At 40.5% G+C, this 14,162-nt stretch overlaps 1 protein-coding gene across 1 annotated transcript; it reads left to right on the top strand.

Moving 5' to 3' along the window:
• Positions 1-217: 217 nt before the first annotated feature.
• Positions 218-12,635, top strand: slc45a3 (solute carrier family 45 member 3). Its single transcript, XM_026169025.1, has 7 exons — positions 218-957; positions 1,711-1,952; positions 5,003-5,115; positions 5,571-6,040; positions 6,119-6,384; positions 7,651-7,920; positions 10,933-12,635. The coding sequence occupies exons 1-7, from the start codon at positions 798-800 to the stop codon at positions 11,074-11,076; spliced, it is 1,665 nt and encodes a 554-aa protein (XP_026024810.1). The 5' UTR covers positions 218-797; the 3' UTR covers positions 11,077-12,635.
• Positions 12,636-14,162: the final 1,527 nt, after the last annotated feature.

Below are 14,162 nucleotides of genomic sequence, written 5' to 3'. Positions count from 1 at the left end.
ACATTTTTTAACATACAGATACATACAGGTAGTAAAACTAAGCATGTCACCTCCATGTTTTTATTTTACTCCGTTTTCGAAATTCACGAAATTGTTCCTATTAGTTTTTAGAGTTAGAGGTTTTTTTAAGTCTATTTTTATTTTTATTTTAGTTAACTAAAAAGTTTTTCACGTGTAGTTTTAGTTTTTAGTTATCTATAAATACCTTGATGCACAGTATTGTTTCAGTCAGTTTCCATCTTGTTCAAAAGTCTAGTTTTTATGTACTTTTTCTTCAGTGTTTCTTTAATTCTAAGTTTAGTTTTAGTTCACAGTGATGGTCTGCCCAACAGAAAATGACTCAGTAGATTGATGTGAGTTGGTGAATGGCTAAAATGGGAGTTGAGGTTTTGCTAATAGATTGAACAAAATGACTTTTCCCCATTTCACATTTAGATATAGAAGGTAATCTTTTTCCAGATTTTACAACGATTTTTTCAGGCTTTGCTGTGCTTTCTTTGAATTATGCAGGAAGACACCACACTGGCAGGTGAAGATGCCGGCCTCTGCTGGGGCGCTAATGGAACCTCAAATAAAAAGGAAACTTAAGAAAGTTGTCTTTGCTGTTCTCTGATGACCGCTTCATTCACAAAGCACATCATGACAAGGAAGCTGTCCAAAACTGATGACCAGCCAAAACCCCTCTGGGAAACCCTTTTGTTTAATAGTTGTCTTTACATTAACTTAATATTTCATATCAGGACTAAAGACATTTGTACATTCAAATAAGTCTCTAAATAAAAAATTGAAGAGCCAAGATGGTTGTGAAAAAGTGGTTTCAGTGTCAGATGTGGAAGTTGTTGCTGGTGAACACTTTATCATGTGGCCTGGAGGTGTGCATGGCTGCCGGGACTGTCTACATCCCACCTCTACTGCTACAGGCCGGCATGGAGGAACGCTACATGACTATGATGCTTGGTAAGTGGAGGGGAAAAAAATCACATGAGCATTACAATTTTATAGATGTTCCGTTTGTGTGTTTGAAACATCTGTTTGTAGTTTGAAGCACCAGTGCTGACAGTGCATGTCTACAACTACTAACTAGGAAATGTATTCAAATAGCTTCATTTAGATTTGTCATTATCAATAGTTTTCATATGTTTTTAAAACTAGCGGATCTTAGGTAGCTTAGTTTCAATAACGACTTTGATCCATGGACAGAATCAAAGATGGGCGTAGCAAGTGTGACATCACTTGTTGCTTTGTCAAGTCTTGTTTTTAAGCCTTACATTGAGGTTTTTCACAGCTGCCATATTGGTTGCCTGATAATAATGGTCGTCTCTGGTTTTAAAACTGACAGAATGCAGTTTGATCAAAAACAAGAAAAGCAATAACACTGGAGAACCCCGAGTACTGTGGCTATTCATTAGCAAGATAGCAGAAAGCTAATATTTATTAAGCTAACAAATGGATACACCTAAGTCCTAAGTTAAGCGGAAAAATGTAAATAATGTCTTTCTTGCTAGCTAACTGTCACTGGGCGGGCTGTAAACCTTTCCCAGACTGTTGGTAACTGTAATGTCGTCAGTGCAGATAAAGTACGACTACAACAGAAGTTTAAGTGCATTATACCATAAAAAATAATGACTAGATCCCATCTGATACTTCCCTGGTAAATGATTGAGCTTTAAAGACCACTAAGAAGGTTAACAGGGTCTTTCTTTTTACCAGCTGTGACTCCAGTTTTGGGCTTGATCTTTATACCCATGATCGGCTCAGCTAGTGATTCTTGGAGAGGGCGCTTCGGTCGACGCATGCCCTTTATCTGGATCCTGAGCCTGGGAGTTTTGCTAGGCCTGCAAATAATTCCCCAAGCCAGGCGGCTGACTCTACTGATTTCACCACAGCACCCTCACTGGGTGCAAGCCGGCATGCAGGCTGCAGCTGTGTGCCTTGTCGAGTTCTGCGCACAGGTGAGTAAACTTTACAAGTAAAGTTGTACAAAAATAAAAATTATATACTCAGTTATACTATTAATTCTTATTCTCGTGCTTCTTGGGAACTAGATGAGGGATTAACAGGGATCTCTTCCAGGGGTCCAGTGGTAACCAACATGGATAGAGCACAGTCTCGTGTCCTTTTTTTAAAAATCCTTGACATCAGTTCTTTGCTTTGATGCTTCGTGGATCTGGAGTCTGTTTACACACTCACCCCACGAAGAGCAAAGAGGTGGAGCCATTAGCAAGTCAGTGAGCTAAGGGGTAGAGAAAGAAAATGTTTTTATATTGTTTAAAGCAGCAGTGCTTGTTCCTGTAATCACCATTAAAACCTTTACTGGGAAAAAGCTAGCGGCAGTCCTTCAGAACCTGTTTAACAAGCACTGACGTGAAGAAAAGTAAACTTTGTAGCTGCTCAATCCACCGCTGTTTGTTTTACACTGAAAAGGGAAGCTACAGCTGTTGTAATAAAATATGTTGTAATATCTTAAGCCCCAAGCCTACCTGATCTCCTGCCTTTTGCCTCAGTATCAGGGGGCGTTGGGGCTTAAGAGGTTAACTTAAACCATGTTTAAATCAGGCAGCATGCTGAAGGTTGGCAGCAGCCATCCTTTGATACCTGCAGCAAGCAGGGGCGAATCTAAAGTGGGGCATGGGTACTAGATCATACACTATTTCAGTGCGCCCCAGGGTGGCTGTGGCTACAATGTAGCTTGCCATCACCAGTGCATGAATGGGTGGATGGATGACTGGATATGTAAAGCGCTTTGGGGTCCTTAGGGACTAGTAAAGCGCTATATAAATACAGGCCATTTACCATTTACCATTTATTTCAACACTTTCATAACATTGTTTTTCAGATTTAAAGTGAAATAACATGAAATATATTCATAAAATTATATTAGTATTTTTTTAAAAAAGAAAATACTAGCTTTTTCCCACAGGCCAATAAAAATGCTCATGGAGCAGTAAAACTCTGAGCCACTAACCTGGGGCTGTTAGGCTGGACATTATTAATATCTGCACCCTGAGGCTACGTCCACACACGGGTATTTTTGAAAACGGAGATTTTCTGTTTTCGTTTTAAAAAATAATCCCGTCCACACGTAAACATAGAAATGAAGGAAAACGCTGCTAGGAACATGCCAAAGCAGCAGGTGGCGCTAGATTCCTAACCGTGCACAGTGTTGGGGAGTAACGGAATACATGTACCGCCGTTACGTATTTAAAATACAAAATATGAGTAACTGTATTCCGTTACAGTTACCGTTTAAAAAGGTGGTATTCAGAATACAGTTACTTTGTTGAAATAAATGGATTGCACTGCGGTACTTCCCTGTTTCATATTGTCGCGGGTCAGGACTGTTTGGGTTTTGTTTGACAGCTACGTTCTGTTGTTCCAGGCGGCAGCGTTACGGTTGCCATGGTTACAAGGCGACGCTCTCTCTCTCTCTCTGTGACTGTGTGTTTCCTGGGTGAGAGAGCGCCTTTTCGTTGTTGTTGTTGTGCTAAGCTAACAGGCAGAATGCTACAAGCATAGCTCTAAAGAATGTAGCATCATGGGCAGTGTAGTCCGTGTTGCAGGGAGAATGGACTGCCATACACGTTATGTGTCTGTGAGCGCCAGGAGGGAGAAAAAGGGAAGTGGAAAGGTACCAGGTGTCATCGAGGAAAAACCGGAGCTGGAAGCATGTAAATATAATAATAACCACTGCAGCCAAGAAGAGTGCCTGACGAGCCCAGCTGTAAGTAAGCTATTAAGACTCGACTGTACACCGTGTTCCTGTTTTCCTCCGAAATTAACAAGTTCCGTTGGAGCAGTCTTTCAACGCCTCTCTCTGTCTCTGGCAAGCAGAGTTGACCCACACAACAAAGTAAAGCTATTTTTCGGCTACGAGCTGACAGGGACCCCGCCGTATTAGTCAGAGGTCCCTTTACTACAGTTCGGAGTCGCGGACCTTCAGTAATAGTAATAAATCACACAGCAATAGTACATTCACGTTGTTGTAAAAAGCATGATAATATATTAAGTAATCCAAAGTATGCAGAATACGTTACTGTCATTGAGTAACGTAACGGAATACGTTACAGAATACATTTTGGGGCATGTATTCTGTATTCTGTAATGGAATACATTTTAAAAGTAACCTTCCCAACACTGACCGTGCAGAAATGTTGGCCAATCAGAAGTCTAGAAGCCTCGGTGGGAAATAGTAAACAAGGCTGGGGCATAGAAGCAGAACCGAGTCTTATGTGTGGAGGGACAGTAACTGTGTGTATATGTAAGCATTTAAACACTGCAGAGAGTACAGTTAACAGTAACAGTATTGTAGAAATTCATTTCACCGAAACAATAACGTGGCGCACAGTGTGACGTCAAAAAAGGCGCACACCTTTGACGCTGCGTTTTCTCCGTTTTTCTCGTCCACACGTAAATGCAAAAACGGAGTTTTCAGAAATATCCACCCTGGCCGGAGTTTTTAAAAATCTCCGTTTTCAGTGACCGAAAACGCCGTTTACGTGTGGACGGAAGGTGCAAACGCATAGAAAAATCTGCGTTTTCAAAAATACCCGGGTACATGTGGACGTAGCCTCAGAATGTCTGTTTTCAACTGCACAAAAAAAACGAGTATTTCAGAATGCTGAAATACTCGTTTTTCTTCATTCCAGCCATCACATACACGTAGGCACACAAACATGTACAATAACACATTCACATGAACACACACCTAATCTACGTCATCCAGCAAATACAGTACAGTCAGAAGAAGATATAGAAGATAGAATATTTTATTGCTAAATTAATCAATTTACTGTATGAGATTCTCTGTCCCGAGGCTAAATTTGTAGTTAATGTAGTTATGAGTGAGTTTTTGTACCCCTAAAATCAAATCTAGACCTTCCTGGTTCACTTAATAACTTTGGCAATTAAACACTTGTATTATTATTTTTTATTTCTGAAAGAATAAGTCTTTGGTTGAGTATCATAATTACATGTATCAGCTAACTCTCAGGTTTCTCCTCAGGCCTGTCTCACCCTACTGCTTGCCCTGCTGTCAGATCTGTTCCCCGGGGAGGAAGAAAACCGAAAAGCATTCTCAGTTAATTCCCTGATGACAAGCCTGGGGGGATGCTTGGGGTAAGCCACTTATTATCTTTTCTTCCTAACTGGTTGTGTCTCATACTTCATTTCAGTTCAGTTATATTTATACAGTGCCAAGTTACCTCAAGGTGCTTTATATTGTAAGGTAAGACCCTACCATAATACAGAGAAAACCCTAAAATTCAGATGAACCCGATAAGTGAGCACTTTGGCGAGAAAGTGGAAAGGAAAAACTCCCTTTTAACAGGAAGAAACCTCCAGCAGAAGCAGATTCAGGGACGGGCAGCCATCTGCTGCAACCGGTTGGGGGTGAGGGGAGAAAGACAGGACAAAGACACATCATTATATTAGCTGTTGTACCTATGGTACAGCTGTATTAATAGTAAGATTTAAAAAAATTCTCCAACAGGCACAATACAGTCACAGCATCCAAGTAAGTGAACAGGCCTAAAAGACCTAATATTTCAACATTTAAAATGTATTTTTTCCAGGTTTTTGCTTCCTTCCGTGGACTGGAGCCAGGTGCCCATAGCAGTATATTTGGGAGGGCAAGAGGCCTTTGTTTACACCCTGCTCACCCTCCTATTTTTTGGCTGCCTCCTCTCCACAACCTGCATCAAGGAGGAAGCAGGAGTCAGAGGAGAGAGGAAGATTCTTGTTCATCCCCCTTTAAAAAGTTTGGGGAGCAGATGCTGCCCGTTCCCCTTCCTACTTCGGCCTCGTTGTTTACGTGATGTGCTGTGTCGACGTGCAGCAGAGGGTCTTTCAATGCTGCATCATTTGTATGCGGTGTGCACACATGTGCCACAGGTCATATGGAGACTTTTTGTGGCAGAGGTGTGTAGTTGGATGGCACTGATGAGTGTCATGCTCTTCTTCGCTGACTTTATGGGGGAGGGATTGTACCAGGGAGTGCCAGGTGCAGATCCAGAATCACAGGAAAGGAAACACTATGATGAAGGTAGGGTAAGTTCTTCCAACCGTTGAAGTCAGTCAGTGAGATTATGTTTTGCATTAAAACCACTTGATTCTTGTCCAGGTGTGCGCATGGCCAGTCTGGCTCTCTTCCTGCAGTGTGCAGTGTCGGTGCTGTGCTCTACGCTAATGGACCGCTGGGTGGCTCTGCTGGGAGCCAAAGTGGTATACACTAGTGGGGTGGCTCTTCTGCTGTTGGCCACCACCGTCATGAGTGTCACAGACAGTGTGATGATGGTCACTGTCATGGCTGCTGTGACGGGGTACACGCTCTGTGTCCTGCAGGTGCTGCCATACACACTGCTGTGTCTCTATCACTCAGACAGAAAGGTTAGTTCTTACTTACACAGTGTGCAGCCTTGTGTTTGATATAGTGGGAAATCTGCAAGAATGAAGAATGAATATTCAGGAAGTCCAGTGTTTGTGAGGAAAAGGATACAAAAATCTATTAATATTTATCTGTTGGAAATAAGAAGCAACAAAATCAAAAGAAAGAATATGAATATCTGCTCTCAGTCAGGTTGTTCTTTTTAACATCAGCACTGATCCAGAATTTTACATTCGGTGCTTGGCTGCCATTTATAATTAAAGCTTACATTTAGCTCGTAACAGCTCTGTTAAATTTACCATTGCATGCATTTTCCTTTGAGAATTAAACCACTTACAGTCATGGTGAAAAGAAAATGCATCCTTTTAAATCTTAAACGGTAGAACTGACAGAGGGTGTATTGTCTTTTTACTGTATAGCATGGCATCACAGGAACTTGTTGTGGATGCTGCTTCAGCACTTGATGGGTGTATATGCCTGACCTTTTTGGGGTCAGGCATCTTTGGGGCATAATTACCATTGTTACAACAACTAAGAAACCACAAGGCAAGTCAAGTTAGCAGCTAACAGTTAGCATGAGACAAGCTACCTGCCTGCTGTTAACAATTCCTCACCACCAACTTTCTGTTACTACTGGATGTAAATCACAACTGGCTAATCACCATAATTTATATTATTTATTTAATTGCAATTAATATACAATTATAAATAATTGTTTTCCAAATTATTACAAAGGAAGAGACACATCAAAAACTATTTTAAAGCATTTTCTTTTTTATAGCTTCAAATTGGAGCCAGCAATCGGTCCTCAGCAACCCACCTTCAGCTGTTGATTGGTTTTCGCAGCCTTTAATCACACTGTTCAGTCTGGTCAATTATTCAGTCATTAAATCTAGCAGGCTGGACATTGCTAGAATGGTAAATGGACTAGTATTTATATAGTGGTTTTCTACTCAAAGTGCTGTCTTACTACTAGCCCCATTCACCCATTTTCACATGCATTCATACAAGCACCATTTCCTGTGCCTAAGTGCTGGTAATCTAACAGTCACACACACACTACTCTGATGGATGCATCAGGGGCAACCCAGGCTTTAGTATCTTGCTCAAGTTTACTTTGATATTCAGACTATTAAATGACTTATGCTCTGATTAGTAGACACATACATATACCAAGTAAAATCACGAAAAATAGCAAGTCCCCCTTACATCAGATGATATTGTTTAGTGATGACAGTGAATGTAATTGGTAACTTTTTCTCTTTAAGATTTTCTTCAAGTCATCCAGACCCAGACCTCTTGAGCGGACTGAAAGTAATGACCCAACACTTGCTAAGCCTGTTCCCTCATGTGGTCCACCTGCTAAGCACCAAGCTGTGGGGCTGATACCTCCTGTGGCAGAGCCCTCTGTTGAGTCGCCACATCTATCACTTTTGGTGGCTGGAGGTGATAGAGCTGAAGCAGACTCCACACAAGTCTCAAACAGAGGGATGGGCTTTGACATGGCAATACTGGAAGCCGCGTACCTTCTCTCCCAGGTATGGGTGGGCAATTGGAGCCGAATTAATTGGTGGTGTACCTGATCTCATTTCATGCGATATAAAGTATATTCAGATCTTCTTTGAACATCTAATTGCATTTATTGATCAGTTAAGTTAATCAGTTGGAGTTAATCAAGTTAAATTATACCAAATCTCGCCGCTTGGTTGGCTTCTTGAAATACTCCTGGTGTCACTGCCGGACAGTGTTGGGCAAGTTACTTTGAAAAAGTAATTAATTATAGTTACTAGTTATTTCTTCAAAAAAGTAACTGAGCTAGTAACTGAGTTACAAGATTCTAAAAGTAATTAATTACTTGAAAAGTAACTATTGTGTTTCTTAAAAAAATGTTTAACCCTCTGGGGTCCAGGGTATAATTGGCCATTTTTAACTACTTTTGATGTTTCCTCTACATTTCACCTTTAAAAACTCTTTACTTTGCTTGTTTGGTATCATTGTTTTCAGCACAACCTCACGTGTGTGAATTTACAGTTATGTTTTCATTTTGACTGTATTACCACAATTGATCTAAAATCAGACAAAAAACATAAAGTCAGAGTAGAAAAAGTGATTTTTTTACTGTTACAACCACAAACATGTTTATTTCATAACTTTAAATGCAAATATAAATTGTCAATTTTAAAATCATATGCACAAGTTTTGTAAACAACAAAGTTATTTGAAGCCTTTTACCCTTTTTTAATAACCATTTCAAACTATTTACAGAACAATCAGCTGTTCTGCATTCAATAAGATGCCACACAAATTATTTGTGCCACTCCAAATATTTCTGTCCACTATAAAGGAGAACATCACAGCCTGATACCTGCAGGCCTGACAGCAGGTGCTCCTCTCACTCCTCCTGTTTTTCACCTGGAGACAGCAGTCGCCTCATTGTTCTGACACACAACACAAAACTATCCACAACACTCACACACTAACTACACAAGACAACACATTAACTACACACTCCAAACACGTTAAACGTCACAAATCCCTCACATCTTAAAACTCGCTCTCTCTCTTTTTCTGCTGTCTCTCTCTCTCTCTCCATCACTCTTAAAACTTCCCCCTCTTCCTAAACATCCAAATGTCATGTTGCCATATTATTTTTTGATTGGTCAACATGGTGCATTTTTCCACCAACACGAACAGGCTGTTTTTTGTTTTGTTTTTTTATTTTTTGCTCATAAGCAGAGAGTGCTCGCTGCGCTGTCCTTAGAAAGTAAACGTGACGAAACTATTGAGGAAAAAATGCAGTGTATATTGTTTATCATGTCTCTGGTTTTACGTGGACTATCAACACAATTTAAAAACTGGTATATATCACCTTGTTGCTTTGTCATCTTGAAGTGGTCATGTGATTGGCTTACCACGACTACTTTATTCTTCCTCAGTCAAACAGCAGCACTCATGCAATTGTTTTGCCCCCTTTGCTTCTGGTGTTGTGCCAAAAAGTGATCGTCTACAAGAAAGTGATTGCCGTCCACGGTAGCGCGCAGATTGCTTACATAGACAAAAAGAAACGCCGTTAGTAACGCCGCTACTTGTAACGCTGTTATTCTCATCACTGCTGCCGGATGGCTGGTGTGTTTGAGGAGTGGACCCGAAAGTAGATACACAAGGGACAGGACTAAAGTTTAACAAAAAGCGAGCCGTTCATTTAGGCTGATAACTACCACAAAACAAAAGCGCAGGGGTGAGAAACTAAATGATAAACTTAGAAAACTGGGAAAAACTAACGCAGGACATGGAATTCTAACGATAATCATAAATCTAACATGAACATGACCAGAACCTGAGATAACTAAGACTAGAGAAACATCCATGTAGCATGAGGTTAGATGAACAGACAACCCAGCAATGAACAAAGGGAGACAGAGGACTCAAATACACAGAAGCATAATGAGGGAAGTGGAAACGCCTGGGGAACACAGCTGACACAAATGAATACGACGCCACAGGGGAAGCAAAACCAAACACACTGAACACGGAACAAGAGACTGTCAAAATAAAACAGGAAGCATGATGAGACGTAGACTGTGACAACACGAGCTTGACAATAGGACATGGAACATGCAGACATGAAACACAAGGGCATACGAGGGCACGGACATAACTAAAAGTTTTACAATGGGGGTGTCCAAATTCATGGGCTGCATCCTCCTGAGGCCGCATTTGTAGGCTGATTACGTCACAGCGATGCGATGAAGGCTGTCCAAATTCGCAGACTCCTCCGAATGCAGCCGACAAATGCGTCCTCCTTTTTCCCGAATTTGAAGGATGGGTCGGGTGTGTCCTTCGTGGCCCAACCTATCCCAGGATTCATTGCGCAGCCCAGCCAGCCCCCGCAGTCTTTCCATAGTTTATTAAACTCCACCGAGACAGCGGTGACGCAAAACTGAAGGCTAGACCGTCCAATTTCACTACCGGTCTACCCGCCCTTCATAGGAAGGAACAGGAAATGACACCTAAAAAAGGAAGCATGGGTGATAACATTAACTAGACTAAAACCTAACTACTTTATAAACACTAGAACTTAACATTTCTCTAATACCTCATAAGAAGTCAAAAATACAAAACAAACTCAAAATGCTGGATCACAGAGCCCTGACACCTGGGCACTTATTTTGGAAGTCATGCTAAAAGATTATCTTAACTTTCATTTCAATGCTTCAATGCTCCACAGGACGTAAAACCTGATTTTAAAAAGTGAAAAGGTTTTTGTTGTTTTTTTAACTTTCTTTCCCCCTGGAAGTTAAACTTTTACCATCATCTTTGCTGCTGCAGAATCCTCCCATAGATTTGAATTCAGGATTCTCTGAATACCGTACCTCTCTTTGATAATGTCTCTGCAAATACTTTTAGACAGTTTAATCAGGTCAAGCAATTAAGACAATTTTGCGGTTAACAGAGAGATGAAGATGGGCTATTTTACAACTCAAGAGGACTGCTTTTTAAATTGTGGTCATGCATTTAAAATGCTGCTCTTTTCATCTGTTTACCTGCAGTTGCTGCCAGCCATGTGTCTCGGTTCCATAGTGCAGCTGACTAACAGCGTGAGGGCGTACATGGCCTGCGCCTGCTGCTTCAGCCTGCTGGCTTTGCTCTTTGCCAGAAGAGTTGTCTACAGCCACGCTGACCTCCAGTGTTGATCGAGTCTCCATCAGGAACATCAGCCGACGCAAGAGTCATGTGCTGGAAACAGTGGATCCTGAGTGTTCTCGTGTGGGGGAACACAGAGCATTCTTCAGGTTTTTATAGATATTCAAGGATATAAAGCAGTCACAGAAGAATCATGCTGCCACTTTAAGATCATACCACATGCCAAATGTATTGTCTTTTTAATACAATAAGGTCCATGAATGCTGTGTTTCCGTCACTCTTATTGTGAGTGAAATGACACAGCACACAGAATAGACTGTATCAAATAACTTTGTTTTTTGTATTCTTGGATAAGGAACGACAGGGAATGATATCCTGCCGTGTGCTGTTGCTAAGAAACAACACTGGAGCCTTGACACTCCTTGTGTGGTGCATTCTGCTGCAGTCTCCTCATCCATATGCTCAGCTTGGCTGCTATGGAGATTCATTTACAGCTAGCATGTAACCTAATTACCCAGTGATTAGAAAGCATGTTTAAAATACCTTCCTTCTGAGCCGTGTGTTGCAGCCGTTTGCGGCCGTAGTGGTTGTAGTCTTACGCATGATGGGCTGAGATATTATGGTAAAATGAACTCTCCACTCCCTGTCCTTCTGTTGTAGAAGAGGGTGTGGACAGATCAATATTGACTTGAGCTTGAGTTTACAATACATCTGTGCAGTCTTATCTACTCTGAGTCCACGTGTGCATCCAGTATAACCAGGGAGGCTGAAATATTGCACTGATGTCATCTTTCTCATCAAAGTTGTCTGGAAATTGTGCAGCTGAAGGATTCCTTTAAAAGGGACAATGAGCCAGTACCTTGTATTTATTCATGTCATTATCTTGTATTCAGCCATAAGGCCCTAATTTATTGAAGTAGACATGACATGTAATTTGTTGTCAATTAATCAGGAGGCAGCCCAGATTCCCCAGTTCACCACGTGTTTGACTGGCGTGCTGGAAAAGCTGTACTAATCACCATATATATATATAAATTCTTCACCATTGGAGGTTATAGTTTTGAAAATGACACAACTGCGTGTAAAAATGCTCAGCTGGAAATGTTATTGACGCAAAACATGTTTTGTATGTGTCATACTTCTGGGATATATTTAGAGATGGGGTCTTCTGACTGAGATTTTTCTTTTCTTTTTATATTTACATGTGTTTGAGTTGTTTGAGATACTTAATTGCACTAAGTTTATAGGTTATTTGGGAATTCGCTTGGGGGATTTTGTTTTTAAGTTGTCCTAATTGTTTTCTGAATCTTATAGGTTTAAAGAATGGTAGAAGGTTTAAAAAGTCTTACTTTGAAATGTAGCCATGACATGTGAATAAATGTGTTGTTTTACTAGCTTTAATATTTTCCCATTTTAGTCACGTTTAGTGTAAAGATTCATCTTCTGTCTGAGTTCCGTAGCCCTTCCAAACCACCAGAGGGCCCCTTTGCACAACAGAAAAGCTGCACAGCATGAAGTGTAAATGCATGAAGGTATTCTTGCAGGTCAACTTTTATATGTTCATTCTTCTAACAGTGTACATGCATTAACAAATGTGATCTTGATATGTTGAGAGTTTTTTTTAAATAAAAGTTTTATGTCCTCAAAATAATGTGGAATATTACAGCTTTCATGTTGTATTCTAATTTTTGCCTCATAACTTTTGCACTGTCCACTTCCTGCTGTGACAAAACAAATTTCCCACGTGTGGGACTAATAAAGGTTATCTTATCTTATCTTATCTTATCTTTCATGTTGATGGAGTATAAATCAAGGTGTGAAGTTTGGTTTTGCCTAGCAGTGAGAAGGATGCGTTTCATCAGTTCCTCCAAACCATGAAGATCATTCTCAGCACGTCAACACTTTGTGCCGAGATTCTCTCACATCTCCACAAGGAGATGCTTGAACTGCTCAAACACATTTGACTTTAAAATTCTTTTAAAACGTGAACTATGATGTTATTATTAATCTCTTCCTCCCCTCACTCCCAACCAGTCGCAGTAGACGACTGAGTCTGGTTCTGCTGGAGGTTTCTTGCTGTTAAAAAGGAGATTTTCCTTCCCACCGTTGCCAAGTGCTTGTTCAAAGGGGGCCATCTGATTGTTGTGCTTTTCTGTGTTATTGTAGGGTCTTTACCTTACAATATAAAGCACCTTGAGCTGTGATTTGGCTCCATATAAATAAAACTGAATTGATAATGTTTATTGTATTATATATTACTAATAACTGTCAGTGTTTCAAAATGCGTATGTGTATTTGGTCTTCAGATTATTTTCTGATAATTAAAGACTTCATCAATGAATAATTTTGTTAAAGAAAACAGAAAATAGTATCTTATGATATATTTATCTTTAAAGTGTTGATTGCAGTCTTACAGCAGACAAATGAACTCAATATAAAAGAAAACTAAGGCCACTTGGGAAGTGATCCAGATCCTCATTATAACTGGAGAAGTTCCACCAAGTTTCATGAAACTGTAGGTCTTGTAGTTTTTGCATGATGGCCATAAGACACACAAACTTAAATACTGAAAACATACCAGAATATAAATCTATGTTTGACACACAGTCCCAGTTCAACACAGGCCTGTCATAGTGTACTTCTGCTGTGAATATTTTAACAGACTTGAATATTAAGAAGTAATGGGTCACCTGAGTGATCAGTGGACACTGGTAGTGGATGGAAATCCCTCTTCTCTAATATCCTTTATATCAACACCCCAGTAATGAAACTGTTTTTGAGCCACAGAAAGTGATGTAGTGCTGCTGAGCCAAAAATGCAAGTCAGTTTTTGGTGTCTGGAAGAGGCCTGAGCAAGGTTGCAAAGTGAAAACGCATTCCTCTTTCGCTGCATCATTACTGACCTCTGGCAAGCCATTGCTTTTCTGCAGCCACATGAGCTCAGCCACAGCTTTCCCGTCTATGAAATCTTCTGACTTCTCACACTGGAAATGTGTTCTGGAAAACCTGTGTTTGTACCAGCAGAGTTAATCTGACTAACAGCTCGGCCCTTACTTCTCTAATGATGCTTATTGGACAGACTTAGTCATTCAGAGTGCTGTGATCATTATTGGCAAGTTAACGAGACCTGGACTAAG

Source organism: Astatotilapia calliptera, chromosome 5, assembly GCF_900246225.1.
Source record: "Astatotilapia calliptera chromosome 5, fAstCal1.2, whole genome shotgun sequence".
Classification (NCBI taxonomy): Eukaryota; Metazoa; Chordata; class Actinopteri; order Cichliformes; family Cichlidae; genus Astatotilapia; species Astatotilapia calliptera.
Note: the sequence above shows the minus strand (reverse complement) of the source record. Positions and strands in the feature narration are given on the sequence as shown.